This window comes from Macaca thibetana, chromosome 13 (genome assembly GCF_024542745.1).
Source record: "Macaca thibetana thibetana isolate TM-01 chromosome 13, ASM2454274v1, whole genome shotgun sequence".
Classification (NCBI taxonomy): Eukaryota; Metazoa; Chordata; class Mammalia; order Primates; family Cercopithecidae; genus Macaca; species Macaca thibetana.
The window spans coordinates 914,727-942,082 of record NC_065590.1 but is presented as its reverse complement, the minus strand read 5'-3'; the positions used below and the strand labels follow the sequence as shown (position 1 = coordinate 942,082).

Genomic DNA, 27,356 nt, shown 5'->3' with positions numbered 1-27,356 from the left:
CCTGAGTAGCTGGGACTACAGGCATGTGCCACCATGCCTGGCTAATTTTTGTATTTTTGGTAGAGACAGGGTTTAACCCACCATGTTAGCCAGGCTGGTCTCGAACTCCTGACCTCAGGCAGTCCACCCGCCTCAGCCTCCCAAAGTGCTGGGATTACAGGCATGAGCCACCGCGCCTGACCCACTACGTGTGTTTTAAACATGTGCAGAATAGTGTTTTTTATTTCATTTCCCAATGACTTTTTAATTTTGTTGCCTTTTTTTGGTTGTACATGAGATAAAATCTGTAACTTTAGGCAATAATTTAGCATAATCCTGATGCCTCTGGCCTAGGGCGTAACTGAAAAGCTCCTTTAAATAGTAGTTGAAGTCTTTTCCTTTTTGGCTGCATATTAGCTTCTTGCTGACATTAAAACTCCTGTGGCCACATCTCATGACATTTTCTTTTTTTTTTTTTTTTTTTTTTGAGACGGAGTCTAGCTCTGTCGCCCAGGCTGTAGTGCCGTGGCCGGATCTCAGCTCACTGCAAGCTCTGCCTTCCGGGTTCACGCCATTCTCCTGCCTCAGCCTCCCAAGTAGCTGGGACTACAGGCGCCCGCCACCTTGCCCGGCTAGTGTTTTGTATTTTTTTTTTTTAGTAGAGATGGGGTTTCACCGGGTTAGCCAGGATGGTCTCGATTTTCTGACCTCGTGATCCACCCGTCTCGGCCTCCCAAAGTGCTGGGATTACAGGCTTGAGCCACTGCACCAGGCGACATTTTCTTAAAGTGAGATTCTGTGGACTTGGTTCTTTTGGTTCTTAGAAAATTGTTTCCTTTTATAATCTCTGTCTCCAAATATAGACCCTGAAAATGAGAATTCGGCATGCTTTAAGAACTCTTTTAGGCCAGCGTGGCCAGAATATAATAGCAGTAGGGGTATAAGTGGGAGGTAGGGAGAAGTTGGCAGAGGTTACCTCGTGAAGGAATTTGATAATAAGAGTGGTGAGAAGCCATTGAAGGATCTTAAGCTAGAGATTCAATTTATACTTTAAAAAGATCATTTTGGATTTTTTGTTGAGTATGTTGTAGTGCAGGAGTAGAACTTATAGGATCAGGTGCAGGCTGCCATTGCAATGGACTGAAATGGGCCAGAAATCATGATATCTTGTATCGGGCAGGAACAGTACAAATGGAGAAATACAGATGACTTCGAGATGTATTTCATAGGTAGAGTGAATAGGTTAATAGGATCTGCAATAGTGAATTGGAAAGAAGAGCAAGAACCAGGGTTAAAGGAAAAGGTAAAATTAGGATGACAGATTTCTGGCTTGAGCAATTGGGTGGTGCCATGAGTTAGGGAAAACTGGGGGAGGATAGGTTTGTGATGGTGAAATCAAGAGTTCTCTTTTACGTACACGTATCCAAGTACCTAGCTCAATGTCTGGCCTAGAGAAGATTATCAGCTCTTTTGCCCACCACCAAATCTAGCTGCACGTGATTTCATTTCGTTTCATAATGATGTAATTATTTCAGTCATTGGAAATGGATGCAGTAAGGTCACTGAGGTCAAAAAGTTAACATAAAGTTTGGCAGATAGCCACTAGACCAGTTTGTTTGGCATAGTATTTGGGGTGACAAAGTTGGTGCAATATATCATAAAGTGGGAAGGACGCTTGGGGCACTAGTATTTCTTTTTTTCTTTCTTTCTTTTTTTTTTTTTTGAGTCAGAGTCTCACTGTGTTACCCAGGCTGGAGTGCAATGGCACAATCTTGGCTCACTGCAACCTCTGCCTCCCAAGTTCAAGCAGTTCTCCTGCCTCAGCCTCCCAGGTAGCTGGGATTATAGGCACCCGCCACCACGCCTGGCTAATTTTTGTATTTTTGTTAGAGACAGAGTTTCCCCATGAGCAATCCACCTGCCTTGGCCTCCCAAAGTGCTGGAATTACAGGCATGAGCCACCATGCCTGGCTGGATTTCATTTTAAAATATGAAAGACCTTTAGATGTTCATTTATATTTGTTTCTGTTCTAGGCTCTGTACAAAATGAGCTAAATAGCTAAGGTATGTGCATTCCAGGTCATCTGTCTTAGGTAATCATACAGAAGGAAATCATAGACTTTACAGCATATATTAATAACTACCAGTTGACTTGCTATTGAAAGGGAAAGTTTGTATGAATTTAAAACCCTAGACCAGCACTGTTTAACAGAACTCTCTGTAATAATAGGAATCTTCTATACCTGGGATATCCAGTATGGTAACTGCCACCACATGTATCTATTGAACACTTGAAATGTGGCTAATGTCGCTGCGGAACTGAATTTTTTATTTTTTCATATTTTTGAGACGGAGTTTTGCTCTGTCACCCAGCCTGCAGTGTAGTGGTGCGATCTTGGCTCACTGTAACCTCCGCCCCCTGGGTTCAAGCAATTCTGCCACAGTCTCCCAAGTACCTGGGACTACAGGTGCTTGCTGCCACACCCAGCTAATTTTTTGTTGTTTAGTAGAGATGGGGTTTCACCATGTTGCCCAGGCTGGTTGCAAAGTCCTGAGCTCAGGCAATCCGCACGTCTCTGCCTCCCAGAGTGCTGGGATTACAGGCGTGAGCCACCGTGCCTGGCCTTTTTTTTTTTTTTTTTTTTTTTTTTTTGAGACGGAGTCTCACTGTGTTGCCCAGGCTGGAGTGCAGTGGTGCGATCTCGGCTCACTGCAACCTCTGCCTCCTGAGTTCACAGCATTCTCCTGCCTCAGCCTCCCAAGTAGCTGGGACTACAGGCACATGCCACCACACCCAGCTATTTTTTGTATTTTTAGTAGAGATGGGGTTCTACCATGTTGGCCAAGCTTGTCTCGAACTCCTGACCTCAGGTGATCCACCCGCCTTGGCCTCCCAAAATGTTGGGGTTACAGGCGCAAGCCTCTGTGCCCAGCCTGAATATTTAATTCTATTTAAATTTTTTTTTTTTTTTTTTTTTTTTTTTTTGGGCCGAGGTCTCTGTCACCCAGACTGGAGTGAGTGCGGTGGTGTGATCTTGGCTCACTGCAACCTCCGCCTCCGAGGCTCAGTTGATCCTCCCACCTCAGCCTCCCATGTGGCTGGGACCACAAGCTAATTTCCGTATTTTTGCACTATGTTGCCCACACTGTTGAATTTGTGGGCTCAAGCGTTCTGGCCACCTTGGCCTCCCAAAGTGCTGGGATTACAAGCCTGAGCCCTTGTGCCCAGTAATTTCTTTTTTTTTTTTTTTGAGACAGAGTCTCACTCTGTTGCCCTGGCTGGAGTGCAGTGGCGCAGTCTCACTGCAAGCTCACCTTCTGGGTTCACACCATTCTCCTGCCTCAGTGTCCCGAGTAGCTGGGACTACAGGTGCCCGCCACCACGCCTGGCTAATTTTTTGTATTTTTAGTAGAGATGGAGTTTCACTGTTAGCCAGGATGGTCTTGATCTGACCTCGTGATCTGTCTGCCTCAGTTTAAGTAGTCGTATGTAGCTTGTAACTACTGTATTGGACAGTATCTAGGCAATCAACTTGTTAGCCACTTCTCTCCATTTGTACTGTTCTCGTCCCTAAACAAGCTATCATGATTTCTGGCCTATCTCAGTCAACTGCAGTGGCTGCCTCGCTGGTCTTCTAATTCCACTCCTGAGCTGTAGCCTACTAAACAAAAATTGAAAGTGATCTTTTAAAAATATTAGTTTGAGGCCGGGCGTGGTGGCTCACGCCTGTAATCCTAGCACTTTGGGAGGCTGAGATGGGTAGATCACGAGGTCAGGAGATCAAGACCATCCTGGCAAACACGGTGAAACCCCGTCTCTATTAAAAATACAAAAAACTAGCCGAGCGAGGTGGCAGGTGCCTGTAGTCCCAGCTACTTGGTAGGCTGAGGCAGGAGAATCGCTTGAACATGGGAGGCGGAGGTTGCAGTGAGCCGAGATCGCACCACTGCACTCCAGCCTGGTTGACAAAGCGAGACTCCGTCTCAAAAAAAAAAAAAAAAAAAAAAAAAAAAATTAGTTTGAGAGTCAAATCAACTTGCTTATGGAATATATTGTCCTTTTTTTTTTTTTTTTTGAGACTGGGTCTTGCTCTGTCACCCAGACTGGAGTGCAGTGACATGATCACAGCTGACTGTAGCCTCAACCTCCTGGGCTCAAGCAAGCCATCCTCCCACCTCAGCTTCCTGAGTGCCTGGGACTGCAGGCACACACCACCATGCCTGTCTAATTTTTGTGTTTGTTGTAGAGACGGGGTTTTGCCATGTTGCCAAATTGGTCTTGAACTCTTGGGCTTAAGCAGTCCTGCCTCAGCCTCCCAAAGTGCTGGGATTACAAGTATGAATCACTGTGCCTAGCTATATTTGTCATTTATTTATTTATTTTTTGAGACCAGCTCACTCCTGGGCTTAAGTGATCCTCCTGCTTCAGCCTTCCAAAGTGCTGGGATTACAGGTGTGAATTGCTGTGCCTGGCCGTATTTATTATTTATTTATTTATTTATTTATTTATTTATTTTTGAGACCAGGTCTTGCTCTGTCACCCAGGCTGGAGTGCAGTGATGCAATCATGGCTCACTGCAGCCTTGACTTCCCAGGTGCCAACAGTCCTCCCACCTTAGCCTCCTTAGTGCTGGGATCACAGGCATGTGCCACATGCCCAGCTAATTTTTGTATTTTTGGTAGAGACAGGGTTTCCTCATGTTGCCCAGGCTGGTCTTGAACTTCTGAGTTCAAGCGATCCACCTGCCTCGGCTTCACAAAGTGGTGGTATTACAGGTGTGAGCCACTGCACCTGGCCCATATTTATCTTTAAAAAAAAAAAGATGTTTATCATTTTTTATATAGACTCATTGAAAAAATGACTGTGTTCTTCCATTACATACCATCGTGTCTGAGAAGGCAGAGATCTAGACAAGTGTGGGAAAGATAACTTTGGATCAAAATTTTCTTGTGGATGTAATGTGCTTATACATAATTTAAAGCTGACTGTATTAAAGATACATTTTTTGTCAACCAGATGATTGTTAAATACCTGTGAAGTATGTGTGGCCCGGTCCTATTTCCTCACCTGTTTACAGTGAATCAGATGTGCCAATAGATGTGGAGACGGTCATGTCAACGCCTATGCCACTCTATGACAATCAGAAGGCACGCAGCGTGATGAATGAGTGTGAACGGCATGTCATCTTTGCCAGGACTGATGCAGATGCCCCTCCTCCACCAGAGGACTGGGAGGAGCATGTCAACAGGTAGGCTGCTCATCAGGAGGATGGTCACTGCCCTGTAATTATTTCGTATCATCTTCATTGAAATAACACTTATTAGGACCTTATTTCATTTGCAGCAACACAAGTCAGAGTGTTCTCCAAAGTCTCACATTATAACTCTCAGTTCACCATGCTGTGTGTGAGCTTCTTGAGAGCAGGGCTTACATCTCAGCCATCTTTGCATACTTCACACTAGGACGTTGTCTGGCACACAGTAGGTATATAATGTTTGTTGGATAAATAAGTGAATTAAATTTGATAGATATGATTAGCTCTGTAGTAGCTTCTGTTGTTTAAGTTATGATATAGGGGTTACCCAAACTACAAAAAAATGAAATGTACATTTGTAAGGTATTGTGTTTAAATGGTTTATAACTAGGATGATGAAAGTTGTGAAGTCACATGAAAAGCTAACAGATGTTTGAGTGGCTTTTATTTTATTTTATTTATTTATTTATTTATTTATTTATTTATTTTGACGCGGAGTCTTGCTCTGTGCCCCAGGCTGGAGTGCAGTGGCGCGATCTCGGCTCACTGCAAGCTCCGTTCCCCCGGGTTCACGCCATTCTCCTGCCTCAGCCTCCCGAGTAGCTGGGACTACAGGCGCCCGCCACCTCGCCCGGCTAATTTTCTTGTATTTTTAGTAGAGACGGGGTTTCACCGTGTTAGCCAGGATGGTCTCGATCTCCTGACCTCATGATCCGCCCATCTCGGCCTCCCAAAGTGCTGGGATTACAGGCTTGAGCCACCGCGCCCGGCCTGAGTGGCTTTTAAAAATAGATTTGCAGGCTATGGAGGGCACACTGAAGCCTGTTTTCATGAGTATATTGGCTAGTTTTGTTCCCAAGCTTTCTACTGCCCCAGGGGACTCAGTACTCCTCTCCTGGTCATTTGTCCCTGTTCATTTGGTAAACATTTACCTAATCACATAATATCTTTTTGGGAATATTTGTATGGCATACAATTCAACTATTTAATGTGTACAGTCATTGGTTTTTAGTATAGTCAGAGTTGTATATTCATCACCACTATCAATTTGATAAACATTTTCATCATCCCAGAAAGAAACCTCATACCCATAAACAGTCACTCCCCATTTCCTCCTAGCTTCTCTGGTCTCTAGGAAGCACTAATTGACCTTTGTCTCTATAGATTTGCCTATTCTGAACATTTCATGTAAACGGAATCATGCAATATGTGGTCTTTTCCTACTGGCTTCTTTCACCCCGCATAATATTTTCAAGGTTCATCCATGTGGTTGTGTGTATCAGCACTTCATTCTTTTTATTGCCAAATGATATTACATTGTATGGATAGCCCACATTTTATTTATTAATTAATCAGTTGATGGATATTTAGGTTATTTTCATTTTTTGGCAATTGTGAATAATGCTGTTATGAACATTTGCATACAAGTTTTTGTGTGGATCTAAGTTTTTAATTCTCTTAGCTATATACCTGGGAGTGGACTTGTTGGGTCATATGATACCTCTGTATTTAACCTTTGAGGAATTGCCAGACTGTTTTCCAAATTGGCTATACCATTTTACATTCTTACCAGCAGTGTATGAGGGTTCTAGTTTCTCCACATCCTTGACAACACTTACTAATTTTCTTCTTTTTAAAAAAAATTATAACCGTTCTACTGGGTATAAAGTGGCATCTCATTGTGGTTTCAACTTACATTTTGTTGATGGCTTTTTGTCTGTGTATCCATATATCTACTATATATAAGGAAATGTTACTTCTTATATCAGGAGTTGGTAGGTGGTGACTTTCCACAATTTCAGAGAACCCTTATTTTCTAATGTAGAGAGAGAAAGAGGGGTAGAAAGTTTGAGGTGATTGACATGATTACTGAAGCTGGTTGGAAGTTGGAAATGAGATTGAACAGGTGTGCTTGTGTGATCAAAACAGCAGCTGTTGAGGGAGGAGCAGTTCTGCACCTTGGTTGAAAAAAGCTTGTGAAGAACATGGTTGGGGTCTTGCATTGGAATTAATTTAGTGCCTTAAGAAGCTCTTTTCTCACACCTGTAATCCTAGCACTTTGGGAGGCTGAGGTGGGTGGATCACCTGAGGTCGGGAGTTCAAAACCAGCCTGACCAACATGGACGAACTCTGTCTCTGCTAAAAATACAAAAGTAGCCGGGTGTGGTGGCGCATCATGCCTGTAATTCCAGCTACTTGGGAGGCTGAGGCAGGAGAATCGCTTGAACCTGGGAGGCGGAGGTTGTGGTGAGCTGATATCACGCCATTGCATTCCAGCCTGGGCAACAAGAGTGAAACACTGTCAGATAAAGAAGAAAACTAAACTGCTATGAATGAAGATCAACTACTGGAATATTGCTAGAGTCAGTATATTCAGCAAAAGGATTTATCAGTTTTTACAGTTAAAAATAGAAATAACAACGATGGTAATAACAAAAAGGAGCCAGCATTTGTTGAGTGCTTTCTAGGTGCCAGACATTGTATCAGGCTCTTCAAATGCATTGTCTCTTAGTCCTCCCATCATCTCTGCTTGGAGGTATAACCCCCTTCATCTCTGCTTAACAGGATGAAGAAACTGAGCTCAGAGTGTTTAAGAAACCTTAATTAGGAAGTGATGGAGAAGGAGTTTGTTCAAACCAAGCAGTCTGACTCCAGAACCCAGTGTTCTCAACCACCATACCCTCTGCCTTAATTAAGGGCAGTAAGAAGAGATTAAGACCAGTTAGTGGTGGCTGAACAAGGTGGCCTCGTATGGTTATGTATCCCTTTGTGGTATTTTCCACTACCTTTTCCTTTGCAGTTTTGCAAAGTACATAGGAGAACTGTGTGATTTTTTTTTTTTTTTTTTTTTTTTTTTTTTTGTCGTCAGTTCATCCATGGTTATGATTAAGAGGTTTTTGTGGACAATTCATACTTACCAAAGTCATTAGAGACTTAATAATACTATAAATACCAGTTTTTTTTTTTTTTTTTTTTTTTTTTTTTCTGAAGCAGGGTCTCACTCTGTCACCCAGACTGCAGTGCAGTGGCACAATCTCAGCTCACTGCAAGCCTCAACCTCCAGGACTCAGGTGATTCTCACAGGTGGGAACCTTAGCCCCCCAAGTAGCTGGGACTACAGGAGTACGTCACCATTTCTGGCTAATTTTTGTAGCTTTTGTAGAGATTGGGTTTCGCCATGCTGCCTAGGCTGGTCTCAAACTCCTGGCTCAAGTGATCTGCCCACCTTGGCCTCCCAAAGTGCTGGGATTATAGGTGTGAGCCACTGCACTTGGCCGAGTTTCTTAATTTATAAGGAGAGATATAACTGCAAAGCATAAGAGACACTGGGGTGGTCTGGCCAGAGTGTCTGTTCTCAGCTGGAAAGTCTGGAAAACTATTTTATTTCAGAAGTGAATAGATGAGTGGAGAGTCTACACAGGAGGCACAGCAGAATAGCTGGAAGTACACATCTTTCCTCTAGGCAAGGTGGGTCCACAGAGTAGGCCAGGGTGCACTTTCTCCTGCCTGTCCTTTAGAGAAGCACTGACGGATTCTTATCTTTGGCTTTTCTTTCTCCAGTTTCCTTGTGGACCACCATCCTTCTGTTACGACATTGCCACAGATTGATGTAATTCATTGAAGCTCAGTTGATCCTAGATTATTTGTTTTCTTAGTGTCTGATGAGATTTTGGAGGCCTTCTCTCATTGGCCGCAGTCTTACAAACCGTCTCTTTTGGTTGTAACTTTTGTATATAGCCGATTTTATTATTTAATGATCACTTATTAGTTTCAGTTTCAGAGATCACCATTTTATGACCCTGTCCCTGAGTCTGTAGCCTGTTTGGAGCTTGCAGTTCCTTCTGCTCTGATTATAATCATTGTGTTGCCATTCTTTCCCTGACTTGATTGTTAAATTGCTGCTTCCTTTCTTCTTGTATAAAGTCATGTAAAATTAGTTTCCCACATCAAGAGGTCCATGAACGGTGTAGGTCGGCTCCCTGGAACTCTGGAGTTTTTTCCCGGAGAGTTTACTAATCGCTCTTTGTCTGTAGAGGCAGAAACTTAATTTCCTTGTTAAGAGCTTTTTTCCTCCCTCTTTAATGATTTCAGTAGATACTGTCTTCAAATAACTTTATGTATATAGGCCAGGCACAGTAGCTCTCGCCTGTAATCCCAGCACTTTGGGGGGCTGAGGCGGGAGGATCATTTGAGGTCAGGAGTTTGAGACCAGCCTGACCAACATAGTGAAACCCTGTCTCTACTAAAAATAATAAAAATTAGCTGGGCGTGGTGGCGAATGCCTGTAATCTCAGCCACTTGGGAGGCTGAGACAGGAGAATCTCTTGAACCTGGAAGGCAGAGGTTGCAGTGAGCCTAGATCGTGCCACTGCACTCCAGCCTGGGCAACAGAGTGAGACTCCCATCTCAAAAAAAAAAAAAGAAGCATGCTCCTCCCTTCCCTGCCCCCGACTCTGGCTTTCTTTATTAATGATTGTTATTTTGTGAAACGGTTTAAATATTGCTACCTTATTTAATTGTCTGTATTAGGGGTTTTCTGTGACCGTGGGCTGATTTAAATTTGACCCATTGCTTGTTTTTGTGTGGAATGGTTTTTACATTTTTAAATGGTTGCAAAAAAACTTAATACTGTTTCATGACATGTGAAATTAAAATTTCAGTGTGCGCAAACTTTTATTGGGATACAGTCATATTCATTAGGTATTATCCATGGCCACTTTTGCACTAAAACCACAAAGTTGAATAGTGGCAGAAACCATATGGCCTGCAAACCCTAGAACATTTCTGTCCAGCCTCTTATAGAAAAAATGAGCTGCCTGGGTCATGTTCTTGTGTCTGCGTGCCATGGCATGTGACTTAGAGGACCTTTGAAAATAATTGCTATTTGCTGGCATAGTGATGTAGTCCTGAAGATGTTGGGCCAGCTTTTTTTTTTTTTTTTCCTCCAGATGTTTGTCAAATGCCGTTTCATTAGTTGCATAGCTTTTGAAAGATATTTAATAAAATTCTCCTAACACATGATACTTCTCAGCATTGCTCAAATGGATTTTAGGACATTTCCAACATTTCAGCGAAAGAATGTAGTATCCAAAAGCAGACTTTCTTATCTTAGAAATCAGAACTTCTGAATTCCAGCCAAAAACACCCCATTTTCCTTTTCTGAACTTTCTTTAATTATATATTCAATATTGTATGTATCTGTATAAATCTTAGGTTGGATGTTTGAAATTTTAAGTCCAAGGTCTTTGAGTTATCCTCCCTCCTTCCCCTCCCCCACCCTCTTTCTTTCCCCTTCCTTCATTCCTTCCCTTCTCCTAGTGTTTAGACAAAGAATTTTATAATCTGAAAAAGGAAAATATGACTGTTGAGTTTATCTGATGTCCTTTGTGTCTCCTTGTTTGACTTCTGGTTAAAAAAAAAAGTCTTTTAGATATTTTAATGTTGAATTAATTAGTCTCCTTTGAAACAGTATCCAAAATTTGAAAATATCAGATATTTTCAGGACCAATGTTATATTTTAGCTGCTTTGAATAGAATGAGCCAGAGGTCAGCATATCATTCAGGTTCAGTCAGATCAGAGAGAACAAAAGATTCTCTGATCTCATCTAGGAAAGGAAGAAAAGGCATTTTTGCCCTCATGAAAATTGAATAGGCCTCATGAAAATTGAGTAGGGCAGGGGGTGGGGTGTGCCAGTTGACTCACCACAGTTCCCATCAGCTATTTGACTGTTTAGGCTTGTATTTAAAATTCTGTCTCCTGTTTTTAAAATTTTCCCTAATTATATCTCTTGCATGCTCTTTATCTTAATCTTGGTTTAGATCATTTTTTTCTGCCCACTTAATTTTCCAGCCTCCCACGAAGCTGACAAAATACAGAGATCAGGTTTCAATTCTTGAAGTCACTTTGTTGTATATCCAGCAGCAATCCTACGAACTTTTTCTGGGATTTTGGACTCTCAACATTGTGGTTTTAAAATTTAATTTCAGATGTCATTGGTGTATGATGATAATTTCTAAATAGCTTTCTAACCCTCTGCACCTTGCATTCACATCATTTTCCTTACTCCCATAATTTTGGGTTGCAGAATTAATACGGAGTAAGAAAAACAAATCGGGAAAACATCATTATATAATAAAAACAGGATAATTTTGGAAATGCTGTTGATGTTTCATAAATAAATTATACCTCATTCTCTGTTGTTGGAATTAAAGTTTGCAGTGTGATCAATAGGCTTTGAGAAAGCTCCAGAGATTGTTGAACGTGAAAAAACTATATTCATTGCTTAACCTGGTTGATTATAAATTAGCATGATTGCTGGAGGTAAGGCTGCAATATAATACTACTTTCAAGATGCTACAGGTCCTTTATACCTATTATTTTCAAAGAACTGGAAATCCAGAGATTTTTGGTTTGTTTGTTTGTTTGTTTTTGAGACGGAGTCTCATTCTGTCATCCAGGCTGGAGTATAGTGGGGTGATCCCAGCTAACTGCAACCTCCGCCTCCTGGGTTCAAGCGATTCTGCTGTCTCAGTCTCCCGAGTAGCTGGGATTACAGGCTCGTACCACCATGCCCAGCTAGTTTTTCTGTTTTTAGTAGAGATGGGGTTTCACCATGTTGGCCACGCTGGTCTCCACCTCCTTTCTGACCTCAGGTGATCCGCCCTCCTCAGTCTCCCAAAGTGCTGGGATTACAGGCATGAGCCACCATGCCCGGCCTTATCCAGAGATTTTAACACGGATAGCCTTTGGTCATTTCCATTTGAAGAAATTTATCCTACAGAGATACTTGTGTGAGTGTATAAAATATAGATAGATTGGGCTGGGCGTGGTGACTCACACCTGTAATCCCAGCACTTTGGGAGGCTGACATCGGTGGATCACTTGAGGTCAGGAGTTCGAGACCAGCCTGGCCAACATGGTGAAACCTCGCCTCTACTAAAAATATAAAAATTAGCTGGGCGTGGCGGCGTGCCCCTGTAGTCCTAGCTACTCTGGAGGCTGAGGCAGGAGAATCACTTGAACCTGGGAGGCAGAGGTTACAGTGAGCCAAGATTGCACCATTGCGCTCCAGCCTGGGCAACAGAGCCAGACTCTTGTCTAAACAAAAACAAGAATTAATAATAAAATATAGATAGTTGTGTATGTATATATTTGAGGAAGAGAGGGGTGGTCACTGCAGTGGCTTATAAATTGCAATAAAAAATGCACAACCTAAATGTCCACAAATAAGGTACAACTTACCTAGCCTTTAAAAACAAAGAAGTGTATTAACATGGAGATATATCCATGTTTGTAGAGAACTTTTTCAAATGACTTGTAACCGTCTGCTCTGTCTCCTCCTATCCTCCTGCCACCATCAAATTCTCAAGCCCATCTGAGACTCACTGTACATAAGAGAGCTGCTACTCTTGTGAGTCTGCTGTGCATTTAAATAATGTGACAGAAAACAAGATAATGAACCAATGGGGCTGGAGCTTCTGGTCTCAACAAACCTTCCCAGTTCCAAGGCATCCTGAGTCCCAACATTGAGTTGAAACTTTCATCCCCTCACCTTTGAAGTCCAGAATCTCTGAATATCAAACCACAAAAACTAGATCCTGATGAAGTAGCAGAGATTAAGCCAAGATAACGAGGGAAGAATAAGAAAAAGGACAATTCCAAGAAACCTCAGACTGATTCTAGTACCCCCAAAAGGGGGTTACAAAAGGATGGGAGGTTTTGGCAGTTAAGAGAGGATTTAGCTCTAGCAAGGAAAGCTTCTGAAGGTAGAGGGTGCTTCTGAAGAAGATAGTCATCCCATTTTGTTTCTCTAATCTTGGATTTCCACTGCTCTCAACTTTTGCTGCTATCAGTAATCGTAGTTAACCTGAATTGTTTTATTGTTAGAAGGAACTTAGATGTAATCTAGCTGTATGTATTTTATGGACAAGAAGACTCAGAGCACATAGCTCTTTATTAGAGAGTGGGATAGAACCCTTTTCCCTAGGTAGGGTTCTGCTGGATCCTGTAATGTGGTTAAGTTGTAAAACTGGAGGTGTGGTAGGTGGAGATTTTATTTTACAGAAGGAAAAGGAGTTTGACTATTGTTTTCCTCCTTTCTAGAGGGTATTTGCTCTATCCAGGAACTTTTAGGTAGTTGTACAAAGTGAATAACAAAGGGTAATTGTCCTCCATCTGCATACTCACTGGGCCATATTGTTGGTGTTCCTAGAACAATGACCTTTAGAAATGAGAGTATCTTGTGGGGTGGGATATGATGGAAAGAATGCTGCTTTCTTATGAAGCCAGAGAAACTGAGATTGTTGATGTTGTTCCTGCAGTCTGACTGTCTTGGTGAAGGACATAGATCATGTGCCTGTGTTCCTCTTTGCTCCTCAGCATTAACATGGTATAGAGTCTGAGATTTTGGATAGGGACCTGGCTGTTTACAGAACTTAGAATGCAATGTGCACACAATCCATCCATTTATTTATTCAGCAGATGTTTAACTCCCCAGTATGTGTGTGACTCTGTTTTATGTGCTGTGGATATAGCACTTAAACAAAACCAACAAAAGTCCTGGCCATCTTGGCCTTTTACACCTTGGCAGAGAGAAACAAACTAAACAAATAAATAGCATGGATAGACTATGAGGTAGTGATACCTCTGGAAAGCAGGTTAGTGAATCCCAGGGTAACACTGGAGGGTTACAGTGTTAAATAGAGATAGGTCAGAGCAAGCCTCAGCAGGTGACATTTGAGCAACAACCTGAAGGAGATGAGAGAGGGAGCCATTGTTTCAGGTTGGCGTAATGAAGGGCAGAGCCCTGGTCTGTGATGCAGGAGTGTGCCTGTTGTGTGTGTGAGGGCAGGGGAGTGGAGAGGGCTGTGAGGAAAGGCAGTGTGAGTGAAGTAAATGAGGATCAGTCATGGATGGTAAGATCTGAAAGACATGGAGTCCATGCAGCCCATTGCAAGGACTTTGGCTTTTAACTGATTGAACTGGGACCACTGAAGGACTTTGAGCAAAGGAGTGACATGATCTGACTTAGTTTTTTCGATTAATTCTTCCAAATTGGCTTTTCCAGAAGGTTGTACTAATTTATATTTCCATCAACAGAATACAGAGTTCTTTTGTACCCTCTCAACAACAGAGAATTATTAAACTTAATTTTTACCAGTTTGATAGGTGGAAAAATAATACTTTATTAATTTGCACTTGTTGGTTCTTTTTTTTTTTTTTTTTTTTTTTTTTTTAAGACAAGGTCTTGCTCTGTCGCCCTGTGGCATGATCATACATTACTACAGCCTTGATATCCTAGACTCAAGCCATCCTCCAGCTTTAGCCTCCTGAATAGCTGGAACTTTGGGCACCTGCCACAAGGTCTCACTTTGTTGCCCAAGCTGGTCTCCAACTCCTGAGTCCAAGCTATCCTCCTGCCTTAGACCTTGCCTGGCTGCATTTAATTTTTTTTTTTTTTTTTGAGATGGAGTCTCTCTCTCTCGCTCAGGCTGGGGTGCAACGGCACTGTCTCAGCTCACTGCAACCTCCGCCTCCCAGGTTCAGATGATTCTCCTGCCTCAGCCTCCCAAGTAGCTGGGACCGCAGGCGCACGCCACCACACCCGGCTAAGTTTTGTATTTTTAGTAGAGACAGGGTTTCACTATGTTGGCCAGGCTGGTCCTGAACTCCTGACCTTTTGATCCGCCCGCCTTGGCCTCCTGAAGTGTGGGGATTACAGGCATGAGCCACCACGCCCAGCCTGTTTAATTTTGAAGTAGAGTTGACTTTACTTCTTTTGTGACCTACCTTCTTTTGTGTTCTTTGCCCTTGAGTATTTCATCTTTTTCTTATTTTCTAGAGCCTCTTTCTATTTTAATGAAATGGCAGTCATTTTCTCGTTGTGTTTTGATCTTGTTTATACTTTTTTGATTTTTTAAATTTTTTTTTAAGAGACATGTTGCCCAGGCCAGACTTGAACTTCTGGGCTCCTCCTGCCTCAGCCTCCCAAGTATGTGGAACTACAGGCACATGCTACCATGCCCAGCTTAAAGTTTGAATATGTTTTTTTTTTTCCCAAGACGGAGTCTCACTCTGTCACCCAGGCTGGAGTGCAGTGGCGCAATCTCGGCTCACTGCAACCTCTGCCTCCCGGATTCAAGCACTTCTTCTGCCTCAGCCTGCCGAGTAGCTGGGACTACAGGCGCACACAACCACGCCCAGCTAATTTTTGTATTTTTAGTAGAGACGGGGTTTCACCGTATTGGCCAGGCTGGTCTTGAACTCCTGATCTCGTGATCCACCCACCTTGGCTTCCCAAAGTGCTGGGATTCCAGATGCCTGGCCAAAGTTTGAAATTTTTATGTAGTTACATTTCTCTTTCTTCCTTTTATGTCTTCTTTTTCTTCCATCTGAAATTTATTTTGATGTAGAATGATATGTAGGGATCAGATTTTCTTTTACCAGTTGGCCAGTGGTTGTCTCAGCCCTACATTTAGGGACTTTATCCAGACTGATTTGAAATGCTACCTTGATCCCATTCCAGGGTCTCATTTGGGTGCAGCACCCATGTAATTTTTTTTTTTTTTTTTTGAGACAAGGCCTCACTGTCACTGAAGCTTTGAGTGCAATGGCATGATCACGGCTCACTGCAGCCTCAACCTCCTGGGGTCAAGTGATCCTCCCACCTCATGCTCCCGAGTAGCTGGGGCTACAGGCATGCACTACCCATGCCCAGCTAATTTTTGTATTTTTTGTAGAGATGGAGTTTTGGCATTTGCACAGATTGGTCTTGAACTCCTGAACTCAAGCGATCCACCCCACTTGGCCTCCCAAAGTGCTGGGATTATAGGTGTGAGGCACTGCGCCTGGCCATCATCAGCTTTTTTTTAAGGCAGGGAGAATAGGTAAATATTATAGAGCATCTTCAATTGCCTTTCTTTTGGTATCTTTAGGAAGGTCACTAGCCAGAGTTAGAGCATCTGAGTAATTAGGATTGCTGGAAGTGGGGTCAAGGGGGACAATAATAAGCTCCATATCACTATACTGGGTGTGATGAAGTAGAGATGAGAAGAGTAGGATAGATGTCTGCGACTCACAAAGCCTCAGTAAGTAATAGGTAAGCAATAAGCAATAAGGTAGATGTGTGAATGCCAGTGCCGTATACTGGGATGATAACATATTAGCCTATATGGAACAGGCCTCTCGAAAATAAATTTGCTAATTGTGTGACATATAGAAAAAATATATATGGTAAAGGGAGATTAGTGTGGGGTAGATTATTGAAGAGTGGAAGAATAGCCTCTTTATTGGTTATATTTCCGCTATATTTTTGTTCTTAAGCCTAGTTTAAAAAGAATTGTTACCTTAGTCTGAGATTTTAGTACATTAAAATGCTTGCTGATCCTGTCTGCCTTTTTGTGTGAAATATATAACTTATGAAATTCAAATATGTCTGTTCAATGGTGCTGTGCTTTTATTTACGATTGGGATTATTTTAGCTACTAAGCAAATCATTAGCTTTACTAGCCTGAAAGACTTTATTCATGACTAGTCTTGACTTGTACTGTGTATATTACTGTGTGTGTGTGGAAATGTATGGGTGTTATTAATACAAATGTGTGCTGTGACAATTTCATTTGGTAGGATTGGGACCAGAATCTAGGTCTTGTGTTTTAGCTCAGTGGTCTTAGACTAAGCTACTTCGTTTTACTGTTCCATGGTGGAGACATAAAACTAGAGCATAATATTCTTTATACATACATGGGGAGCGTCCCCAGGGTTTGACTATAATTCCTCAGAGTTTCCCTTATAGGACTGGCTGGACAATGGCCCAGAACAAGCTATTCAACAAGATCCTCAAAGCCCTGCAGTCTGACCGGCTTGCCCGCTTGGCCAACGAAGGGGTAAGACACCAGAAATCCGCCCACAGTGGGCTCTTCGTAGTTCAGGCCTCACTGGCTGACTGACTTGTCCCCCTACTTGTTAACCAGGTAGTCCTCATGTTTTATCACTTCCACTTACATCCTTCAGGCTTGTAATGAGCCAGTGCTGCGCCGTGTTGCTGTGGACAAGTGTGCAAGGAGAGTGCGGCAGGCTCTGGCAAGTGTGAGCTGGGACACCAAGCTGATCCAGTGGCTGCACACCACCCTCGTGGAGACCTTGAGTCTGCCCATGCTGGCAGCCTACCTGGATGCTTTGCAGACGCTGAAGGGGAAGGTAAGGCTGTGATTGGTGTCTGCCCTGTCCTAGGGATAGCCAGCCTCTCCTGTGGGTTCAGGATGTGGGGTTGGGCAAGGTAATTATCTGGTCGGTCTGGGGTGCATGGCCAAAACTAATGGGTTTGGTATTAAAATTGAGAGACAGGGTATCATTTCACATTTGTGTCTGGTGTAAACGTTTTCAGCCCTCCTAGCTCCAGGATGAGGTACGGGGCCTGAAAACCAGAGTATATGTTTAGCCTTTGTAGCCTTGCAGCCTGTGGTTGAAGTCATGGCTGAATTGAATTATCATGAAGTTGATGAAGGGTTTACCAGTGAAGAGTTTGTTGGGAAAGGTGACAGAAGCAGACCCTTGGTGCTCAGAGCACTGGGAGATTGCAGAGCGGGAGTGTGCCGTGATGCCTTCAACTCTGCTCCCCAGGGCATGAGCCTTTAGTAGCAACATTTTTATAATTCAGTGCAAACATATCATTATAGTTCCCTGCTTTCTTAGTATTGCACAGAGTTAAACTGTTTTTCTTGGTGATTCCAGCGATTGCATCAGGCTGTCCTCAATGTGGTAGAATGTGGATGCTGGAGGCAGATTGCCCGGCTGATCTCAGCGTTGTCACTGATTAGCTGTGTAAGCTTGGACTAGTGTCTCATTTCTAAAATGTGGCTGATGATAATACCTATCTAGGAGTTTTGTGAAAATTAAATTAGTTAATTCAGGTAGCGTGCTTAACACAAAATTGGGCACATAGTAAGCAGTGAGCCACCGTAACTATTAACAGTTATTTAAGTAGTACCCTCATAGGTTCTTGAAATATTTGGGGTGTTTTTCTCCAATGGGTGTAGTAGCTCATGCCTGTTATCCTAGCACTTCAGGAGGCTGAGGCAGGAGGATCGCTTTAGCTCAGGAGTTTGAGACCAGCCTGAGCAGCATAGCAAGACCTTGTCTCTACTAAAAATAAAAAAATTAGCCAGGCATGGTGGCACGTCCCTGTAGTCCCAGCTACTTAGGAGGCTGGTGGGAGGAGGCTGTAGTGAGTTTGATCCCATCACTGCACTCTAGCCTGGGTGACAGAGGGAGACCCTATCTCTAAGAAAAATAGAGAAGAGAAAGAACTGATTCAATCAAAGTCGTCTGAGGCCTTTTTTTTTCTTTGGAGACAGGGTCTTCCTGTCTCACTCAGGCTGGAGTGCAGTGGCACTATCATAGCTCGCTATAACTTCAAACTCCTGGGCTCAAGCAATCCGCCTGCCTCAGTCTCTCAAGTAGCTGGAACTAGAGGTGTGTGCCACCACAACACCCAGCTAAAATTTTCTTTTTTTTTGAGACAGAGTCTCACTCTGTTGCCCAGGCTGGAATGCAGTGGCATGATCTTGGCTCACTGCAACTTCCGCCTACTGGGTTCAAGCAATTCTGCCTCAGCCTCCTGAGTAGCTGGGACTACAGGCGTGTGTCACCCTGCCTGGCCAATTTTTTTGTATTTTTAGTAGAGACAAGGATTTCATCGTCTCTCAATCTCCTGACCTCGTGATCTGCCCACCTCAGCCTCCCAAAGTGCTGGGATTACAGGCGTGAGCCGCCACACCCTGCCACACCCAGCTAAATTTTTAATTTTTTATAGAGACGGTTTTGCTCTAGGCACGTCTTGAATTCCTGGCCTCAAGCAATCCTCCCACCTTGTCCTCCCAAATTGCTGGGATACAGGCATGAGCCTGATTCAGTTTTTGACTTTTTTTTTTTTTTTTTAATAGTTTTACTTTATGCTTCGCAGGAAGCTGGCTCATCTTGCTGCTGTAAGTTGCTTGACCAACATGTTCCCTCAGCCATCCCCAAAACTTGAAGACTCATTGTTTCTTATCTGTTTTTAAGTTAAAGGGTGCCAAGTTTGTTAGAAGACTGGTTTAGTGCTGAAATAAAACTCAGGACTAGATACATTAATAATATTCATGGTAGGAAATTTGACATTAGTTACTTATTTGGAGCCCTATGTGTGTCAGGTACTGGGGTGAGCAAAACAAAACTGGTCCCTTCTCTGGTGGAGTGTATTTTCTTTTTTTGTTTTTTGAGACGGAGTCTCGCTCTGTCGCCCAGGCTGGAGTGCAGTGGCCGGATCTCAGCTCACTGCAAGCTCCGCCTCCCGGGTTTACGCCATTCTCCTGCCTCAGCCTCCCGAGTAGCTGGGACTACAGGCGCCCGCCACCTCGCTCGGCTAGTTTTTTGTATTTTTTAGTAGAGACAGGGATTCACCGGGTTAGCCAGGATGGTCTCGATCTCCTGACCTTGTGATCCGCCCATCTCGACCTCCCAAAGTGCTGGGATTACAGGCGTGAGCCACTGCACCTGGCCGTGGAGTATATTTTCTAGTGAAGAAAGAGACAAATGAAAAGGGAGTCCCAGACTTTCCCCCGTACTGCTCCCCTATAGTAGAAACCCTGGACCCGGGAGGTGAGTGGTGGGCAGGTAGAGTATGGGGCCCAGACAGTGGTGGCCCAGAAGTATTGTAGGCCTCTTCACATATGTTCTCCTCAGCATTCTACCTATGGTAAAAGTGTAACATTGGTGAATACACTGTAGGAGATGAGTGTTGGTAGTGCCCAGGGTCTCAGTTCTCTGGTGACCCTGCCTCACTCACCATGGCTAGCATAATTTCCCTTTAAGGAGGAATTTGTACTGCTGCCCTATTTAAGTTACTGACTGGACATATCCTGTGTGAATGTCAGTTACTATGACCTTGGCAGACCACTGGGGGGACTCCACATCATGCATAGTTGGGTGCTTTCCTCCCATGCTGCTGGGCCATGGTGTGGGTTGGCTGGAATGGTAGAAGGCTCGCTGGTACACCAGTGAGCAAGGGCCTCAGACTTGAGGCAACATCCTCTCTGGGCTGTGCTCTCCACAGTGGTTCCTCTGCCATAGGACTCTTATTTTCCCATGACTATATTTAGATTCACAATAAATACTTTGGTTGTTTCCCAAAGGATATAAATGATTATAAGATTGTTTTACTTGTAAAGTGCCTGCTGGATGTGAAAGCGCGGGTGGATGGAATCATGCTCTTCACCCAGCTACTTTCACCATTAGATCCGTTATGATAAAGAGAAGGCACAGACCTTAGCCTTTTAGTCAGCTGTTGAGAGTGAATGCAATGCTGGAAATACCAGGGAAGCTTGGTCTTCCCAGCTCCAAGTGGAAAATTCAGTTATTGATTATCCCTTGTTGACAGGAAGCAAGTTTCAAGCCTCTTTGGTTTCATAGCTATACAGTACTGCTAGACAAAAGCTTAACCCAGGGTCAGATCCTTTGCCTCAAAGTGTTGAGTGGCTCACAGTTCTAGAGTGAGTTACAAAGAACGGGAAGATCCTTTGCGGTTTGGTCTTATCCTTCCTACTGGCTTTTTACATCCTCCTCCTTCCTTGCTTGAATCCTTGACTTTAGTGCATATGTGCCTGGAATAAGCTCTGCATGTTCTTGCCTCTTGCTGGTGTGTCTGATTGGAAGGCTTTTCTCTCATCTTGTGTTGGAATCCTGCCTGTTCCAAAGAGCCTGTCTCATTTCACATGCTGCATCTTAGATGAAAGTTGCCTCAACTTCTCCTTCTCTGTTGGGTGGTTTGAATCATAGCAGTTTGGGCTTCTGTTTCTTTCATGGCAGTTATCGGTCTTTCCCTGTTCCCATCCCCCACCGTTATTTGGGTGTTTGTCTTCATTACCTCTTGTAGAATAAATTCCTCTGTAGTACTAGCCTCGTGCCTTGTAAAAGCAGTTGCACGAATATTTGTTTCCTAAGTTAAACTGAGAAAGTCTAATTTCTCATATAGAAATCCATTTAGTGTCTCTGTTTTTAAATTAAGAGCAACTTATCTTCTGCTATTTTTGGAGTTTTACAACTTGCATCAAAACCGTAGTACTTTTTATTCTCCAATTTTTCAAAACCTTTTTGTTTTTCTGAAAACTGCCTCTAATATTTAAACATTTTTCCTTTCCCCTAGGTCATTTTGACCTTTTGTGGGTAGCATGGAATTCGCAGATATTTCTTCTCAGTGTAAGCATCAACATGTCTGAAACTTATATTTGCACATCTGTAATGTTACATTTCTGGTAGATGGTAAAAAACAGACATGAGATAAAGTACACTGTACATAGTATAGCAGGATATATATTTTTGTACATAATAACAGGTTTATTTAGTACACCACAGCTTGAAAGCAGTACTCTAGAAGAAAATGGAGATTAAACAAAATTATAAAATCAACTGACACTCATTGAGGAAATTTAGGGAACATAGAAATCTGTAAAGGAAAAAGTCACCCATAAACTCTATAGAGATCATTATTAACATTTTGGCTTCTTTTTTTTTTTTTGAGACAGTCTCCCTCTGTTGCCCAGGCTGGAGTGCAGTGGCGCGCTCTTGGCTCACTGCAACCTCTGCCTCCTGGGTTTAAGTGATTCTTCTGTCTCAGCCTCCTGAGCAGCTGGTACTACAGGTGTGCAGCATATTTTCTTATAGTCTTTTTTCTGAGTAGAGATAATTTTTTTCTTTCTTCTTTTTTTTTTTTTGAGATAGTGTCTCACTCTGCAGCCCAGGCCGGAGTGCAGTGTCATGACCTCAGCTCACCACAACCTCCACCTCCTGGGTTCAAGTGATTCTCGTACCTCAGCTTCCCGAGTAGCTGAGATTACTGGTGTGCCACCACGCCTGGCTAATTTTTGTATTTTTAGTGGAGACAGGGTTTCACAATGTTGGCCAGGCTTATCTCGAACTCCGGACCTCAAGTGATCTGCCCACCTTGGCTCCTAAAAGTGCTGGGATTACAGGCATGAGCCACTGAGCCCAGCTTTGAGTAGAGATAATTTTTATATTTTCTATTTTACCTGTAACATTTTGGCAAAATTATTGCTATATGTTATTATGTATTCTTGTAAATATTTGAAAGCTGGGCTCAGTGGCTGACGCCTGTAATTCTAGCACTTTAGGAGGCTGAGGCGGGTGGATCATTTGAGGTCAGGAGTTCAAGACCAGCCTGACCAATAAGGTGAAACTCCATCTCTACTAGAAATACAAAAAATTAACTGGGTATGGTGGTGCACGCCTGTAATCTCAGCTACTTGGGAGGCTGAGAAACAAGAAATCGCTTAAACCCAGGAGGCAGAGGTGGCAGTGAGCCAAGATCAGGCCACTGCACTCTAGCCTGGGTGACAGAGCGAGACTTTGTCTCAATAAATAAATAAATAAATTCTTGTAAATATTTGAAAATAATTGTTAATATCCAATTAGGTAGATAGTTGACTAAACTACTCCCTTACGTATACATACATATATTAAATTGTTTTTACTTTATTATTGTTCATAGTTGATTTGTCTCTGTGCATAACTCTCCTTATCCTTTTGTGTGTGTTTTTGTTTCTGATATGTTTTCTTTGGAAAGGTTCTCAGAAGTAGAAACATTTGGAAAAGGGATGGGAGTACATTTAAGTCCCTTGCCACATATCCAGACTGCTTTCCAAAGGATTGTACCCATTCACTTTTCATGGTGGGAGCATACTTTTCGCCCGTTTATTTATATATACTGCTGCTCCTGAGGAGGTTTTTAGAGGCTTAGTTGAAGTCTGTCTGGCTTCTAGTGGGGCCCTGCTCTTCTGCTTGATTGCTGATGGTGGCAGGTCTCCTGCTTTACACTGGAATCAGCTTTGCTCTTCCTTCTTTGTAGATCCCAACCTTGATTGACCGGATGCTTGTGTCATCCAACACGAAGACTGGGGCTGCAGGAGCTGAGGCCTTGTCTCTCCTACTGAAGAGGCCCTGGGACCCTGCTGTGGGCGTGCTTTCTCATAACAAACCAGTAAGTTGGATGGCTCAGGACTTAACAATGGCACATACAAATTTTAGACTCAAGCCTTAGAACCTTGGCAGGAGGATAAATGGCTTCCTTAACTATTTTTTGTTGTTATTATTATTATTATTATTATTTATTTTTTTTTTTTTTTGAGACGGAGTCTCGCTCTGTCGCCCAGGCTGGAGTGCAGTGGCCGGATCTCCACTCACTGCAAGCTCCGCCTCCCGGGTTTACGCCATTCTCCCGCCTCAGCCTCCCGAGTAGCTGGGACTACAGGCGCCCGCCACCTCGCCCGGCTAGTTTTTTGTACTTCTTTTTAGTAGAGATGGGGTTTCACCGTGTTAGCCAGGATGGTCTCGATCTCCTGACCTCGTGATCCGCCCGTCTCGGCCTCCCAAAGTGCTGGGATTACAGGTGTGAGCCACCACGCCCGGCCTGTTGTTACTGTTTTTTGCGACAAAATCTTGCTCTATTGCCCAGGCTAGAGTGCAGTGGCATGATCTTGGCTTATTGCAACCTCTGCCTCCCAGGTTCAGGCAATTCTCCTGCATCAGCTTCCTGAGTAGCTGAGATTACAGGCATGCACCACCATGCCTGGCTAATTTTTGTGTTTTCAGTAATGACAGGATTTCACCACGTTGGCCAGGCTGGTCTCAAACTCCTAACCCCAGGTGATCCGCCTGCCTCGGCCTCCCAGAGTGCTGGGATTGCAGGTGTGAGCCGGTGCGACTGACTGGCTTCTTTAACTATTACTAGTAATTTATTTTGTATAGTGCTTAACATATTTCACAAGCAAAGGAGCATTGGTTGGGATGAGAAAGGTATTGGGATACTTGGAATTTCGTGGAAGAAAACTTCTCACTCACTGGTTTTTGGGTGGGATCCTTCCTCTTTAGAGCAAACTCCCTGGCTCTCCACTGATTCTCATCGCCTCCTCTGGTCCCTCCAGCTCTGTGTTTCCCACTTCACGCCGCCACCGCTTCTGGCAGTCTCAGCTCTCCTGCTTAGGCAAGGTATGTGTGGGGGCAGGAGGAACTCCCTCCTGGCAGGGAATATAGTCTTGGAGAATTGAGGAGAAGAATATGTGGGAGGGAGGTCAAAATGGATAACTTGAATGTGGAGCCTCCTCTAACCCTTCTTTCATGTGGAATTCCAAGGTTGAAAGGGTTTGGGGTAGGTCAAACAGAATTGAAAGATTTGAAACTTACCTCTGCTGTTGTGGGGGCTACTTCTTTCCTTCAGGTCATCCCTGTAGCCACCCATCTGCTGAACAATGGCAGTGGGGTAGGAGTTCTACAGTGTCTTGAGCATATGATTGGGGCAGTGAGAAGCAAAGTGCTGGAGGTGAGAACGCCCCTGTTTCAGTGCACTGTGGCATACCCAGCATTCTGGGGTTGTTCTGCACCCATCTTTGGCCTCCTGTCTTACTGTCTTCTTTCTCTTCCCATGAAGATTCACAGCCATTTCCCACACAAACCCATTATCTTGATTGGCTGGAACACAGGAGCTTTGGTGGCCTGTCATGTAAGTAATTTCTGTCTTATTTGGAGGTTGTTCTGGGATGGAATACCACTAATGATAGCTACCATTGAGTCCTTTACTATGTTTCAGGCTCTGTGCTAGATACTTTACCTATGTAATTGCATTTTAAACTGTAGAGGACAAATTTTATTAAAACAATTTTTAATTTATTTAGGAAAACTTTAAGCAGAAACAAAAGCAGGTATAGTATAATAAACCCCCAGGATCCTCACCCAGGTTTACCAGTGATCAACTCTTGGCTGGGCTTGTTTTATCTCACCCTACTTACTTTCTTTCTCCCCCAGATTGTTTTGAAGAAAAATCCCAAATATCATAGCATTTACACACGCACACACACACACTGGCATATATCTGTGGAAAAAATAAAAGGATCCCTTTTTTTCTCTAAACATAAGTACCATACTGTTCTCCCACCTAAAAAACAACAATAATTGTAGCTGGCAAATATTAGTAGCTCTGGAATTTGATGCTGTGTTCATTTCAGTCCCTTTCCAAGACATCAAGGAATCTTTTCATATTTTACATACATTTGTATGTCTGTCAGTTTGTGTAAGTGTCCCTCAGGTGTCCAAAGCCTTAATTTTGCTTCATGCAGTCTAGTCAAGTGATAGCTATGAGAGGAGGAAGGTCCCCATAGTCCTGCTCCCAGGGTGGTGGGCCTTAGCAGTTGCTCCAAGAAATCTAGGCTGTCTGGTAACTATCCATTAAGTTCAATAGAGAGAATTTTTTTTCACTTAAGGGTGAGTGGCAACATTGTGTTCTCTTGACTATATTTACTATTTGTGGAGAAAAATGGAGCAGGAGGGCTCTAGTTGAGGGAGTTGACAGGGTAGGAATATTGAACCTTCTATTCTATGGTTCAGCCACCTGCTGGGGTCTTCTTGGGGCCCCAGTTCTCTAGGTAGTGGCTGCTTATGGAATGACATACCTTGTGTCTTGTGCTCTTACTGCTGCCGTTGTGGCAGAAGATGCACCCGGATATTAGGACAGGGGAGGAAGAGGTGAGACTCTCTGGTGGGTCTGGACCACTCCTGGATTCTGGGTCGGCTGAGGTGCCATGAACTCAATTGACCTTTAGACAAACTGTTCCGTTATTTACAGGTGTCAGTGATGGAGTATGTCACCGCAGTTGTCTGCCTTGGGTTTCCTCTGCTTACCGTGGATGGCCCCAGAGGGGTAAGAGTGTGATAAAGCTGAGTGCTGGGTCATTGGCAGCGGGAGTGTGAGTATACGTACCTTGTCCAAGCTGATGCTGAGGCCGACTGCAGTTGCACAGCTGATCCTCCTTAGTGGAGTTTCCGGGTCGGTGCTTTGTGAATATGAAGAAGCCGATTCTAAAACCTATACCTGTTTTAGGATGTAGATGATCCCCTCTTGGATATGAAGACCCCGGTCCTCTTTGTCATTGGTCAAAATTCCCTTCAATGTCACCCTGAAGCCATGGAGGACTTCCGGGAGAAGATCCGAGCTGAGAACAGCTTGGTGGTGGTTGGGGGAGCTGATGACAATCTCAGGTGGGTAGATTCTCCTAGAGCTGCAAGAGAGCTGTGTTGCAGTGTTAGAGATACGCCTCTAAGCTGGCAGTGTAACTACAGACCAGTCTGGTTCAGTTAAAAGACAGCATTAGCCAGGCGTGGTGGCTCATGCCTGTAACCCCAGCACTTTGGGAGGCCAAGGTGGGCGGAAAGGAGATCGCGACCATCCTGGCTAACACGGTGAAACCCTGTCTCTACTAAAAATACAAAAAATTAGCCAGGCATGGTGGTGGGCGCCTGTAGTCCCAGCTTCTCGGGAGGCTGAGGCAGGAGAATGGCATGAACCTGGGAGGAGGAGCTTGCAGTGAGCCGAGATTACACCACTGCGCTCCAGCCAGCCTGGGCAACAGTGCAAGACTCTGTCTCAAAAAAAAAAAAAAAAAAAGACAGCATTAAAAAAATCTTTTTTAATATTTGAAATTTCAGATTTATAAAAAGTTATAACACTAGTACAAAAAAATTCCCATATACCCTTCACCTGATTTCTAAATGTTAAACATCTTACATAGCCCAAATCAAGAAATTAACATCGACATGACACTATAATCTACAGACTCACGTTTCATCAGTTGTTTCCCTAATGTCATTTTTCTGGTCCAGCATCCAGCCCAAGATCACACTTGGATTTAGTTGCCATGTCTCCTCCATCTCCTTTAATTTGGTAGAGTTCCTCCATCTTTGTCTTTCACGACCTTGAGCTTTTTTGTTTGTTTGTTTGTTTTTTGTTTTTTGAGGTGGCGCCTGGCTCTGTCGCCTAGGCTGGAGTGCAGTGGTGCAATCTCAGCTCACTGCAACCTCTGCCTCCCGGGTTCTGGATAGAGTTGACCTATTAAGCTGTAGGTACAGGAATTCTGGAGCGGACTGTCCTGGGCACTGTGCTTGGTTTCTTTACATATGTTATTTTGTTTAATCCCCACAACTTCATGAATGAGATGTTATGATTCCACATTTTGCAGACATAGGAACAGGTTTGGAGAGGTTGCATTACTTAAGGCTAACATGGCCCTCCTGGGGCTAGA

General features: G+C 43.5%; 1 protein-coding gene across 11 annotated transcripts in view; it reads left to right on the top strand.

Moving 5' to 3' along the window:
• Window positions 1-27,356, top strand: part of KANSL3 (KAT8 regulatory NSL complex subunit 3) — an 87,138-nt gene that overhangs the window by 2,818 nt on the left and 56,964 nt on the right. For 6 of the 11 annotated variants that reach the window (XM_050755062.1, XM_050755063.1, XM_050755061.1 and 3 more), the window contains 9 exons: window positions 5,058-5,228; window positions 17,030-17,120; window positions 17,248-17,433; window positions 23,135-23,266; window positions 24,157-24,273; window positions 24,503-24,604; window positions 24,713-24,784; window positions 25,904-25,978; window positions 26,159-26,316. In XM_050755062.1, coding sequence (XP_050611019.1) covers window positions 5,058-5,228; window positions 17,030-17,120; window positions 17,248-17,433; window positions 23,135-23,266; window positions 24,157-24,273; window positions 24,503-24,604; window positions 24,713-24,784; window positions 25,904-25,978; window positions 26,159-26,316 — 1,104 coding nt within the window. The other 5 variants (XM_050755069.1, XM_050755067.1, XM_050755068.1 and 2 more) reach the window with 5 other exon arrangements.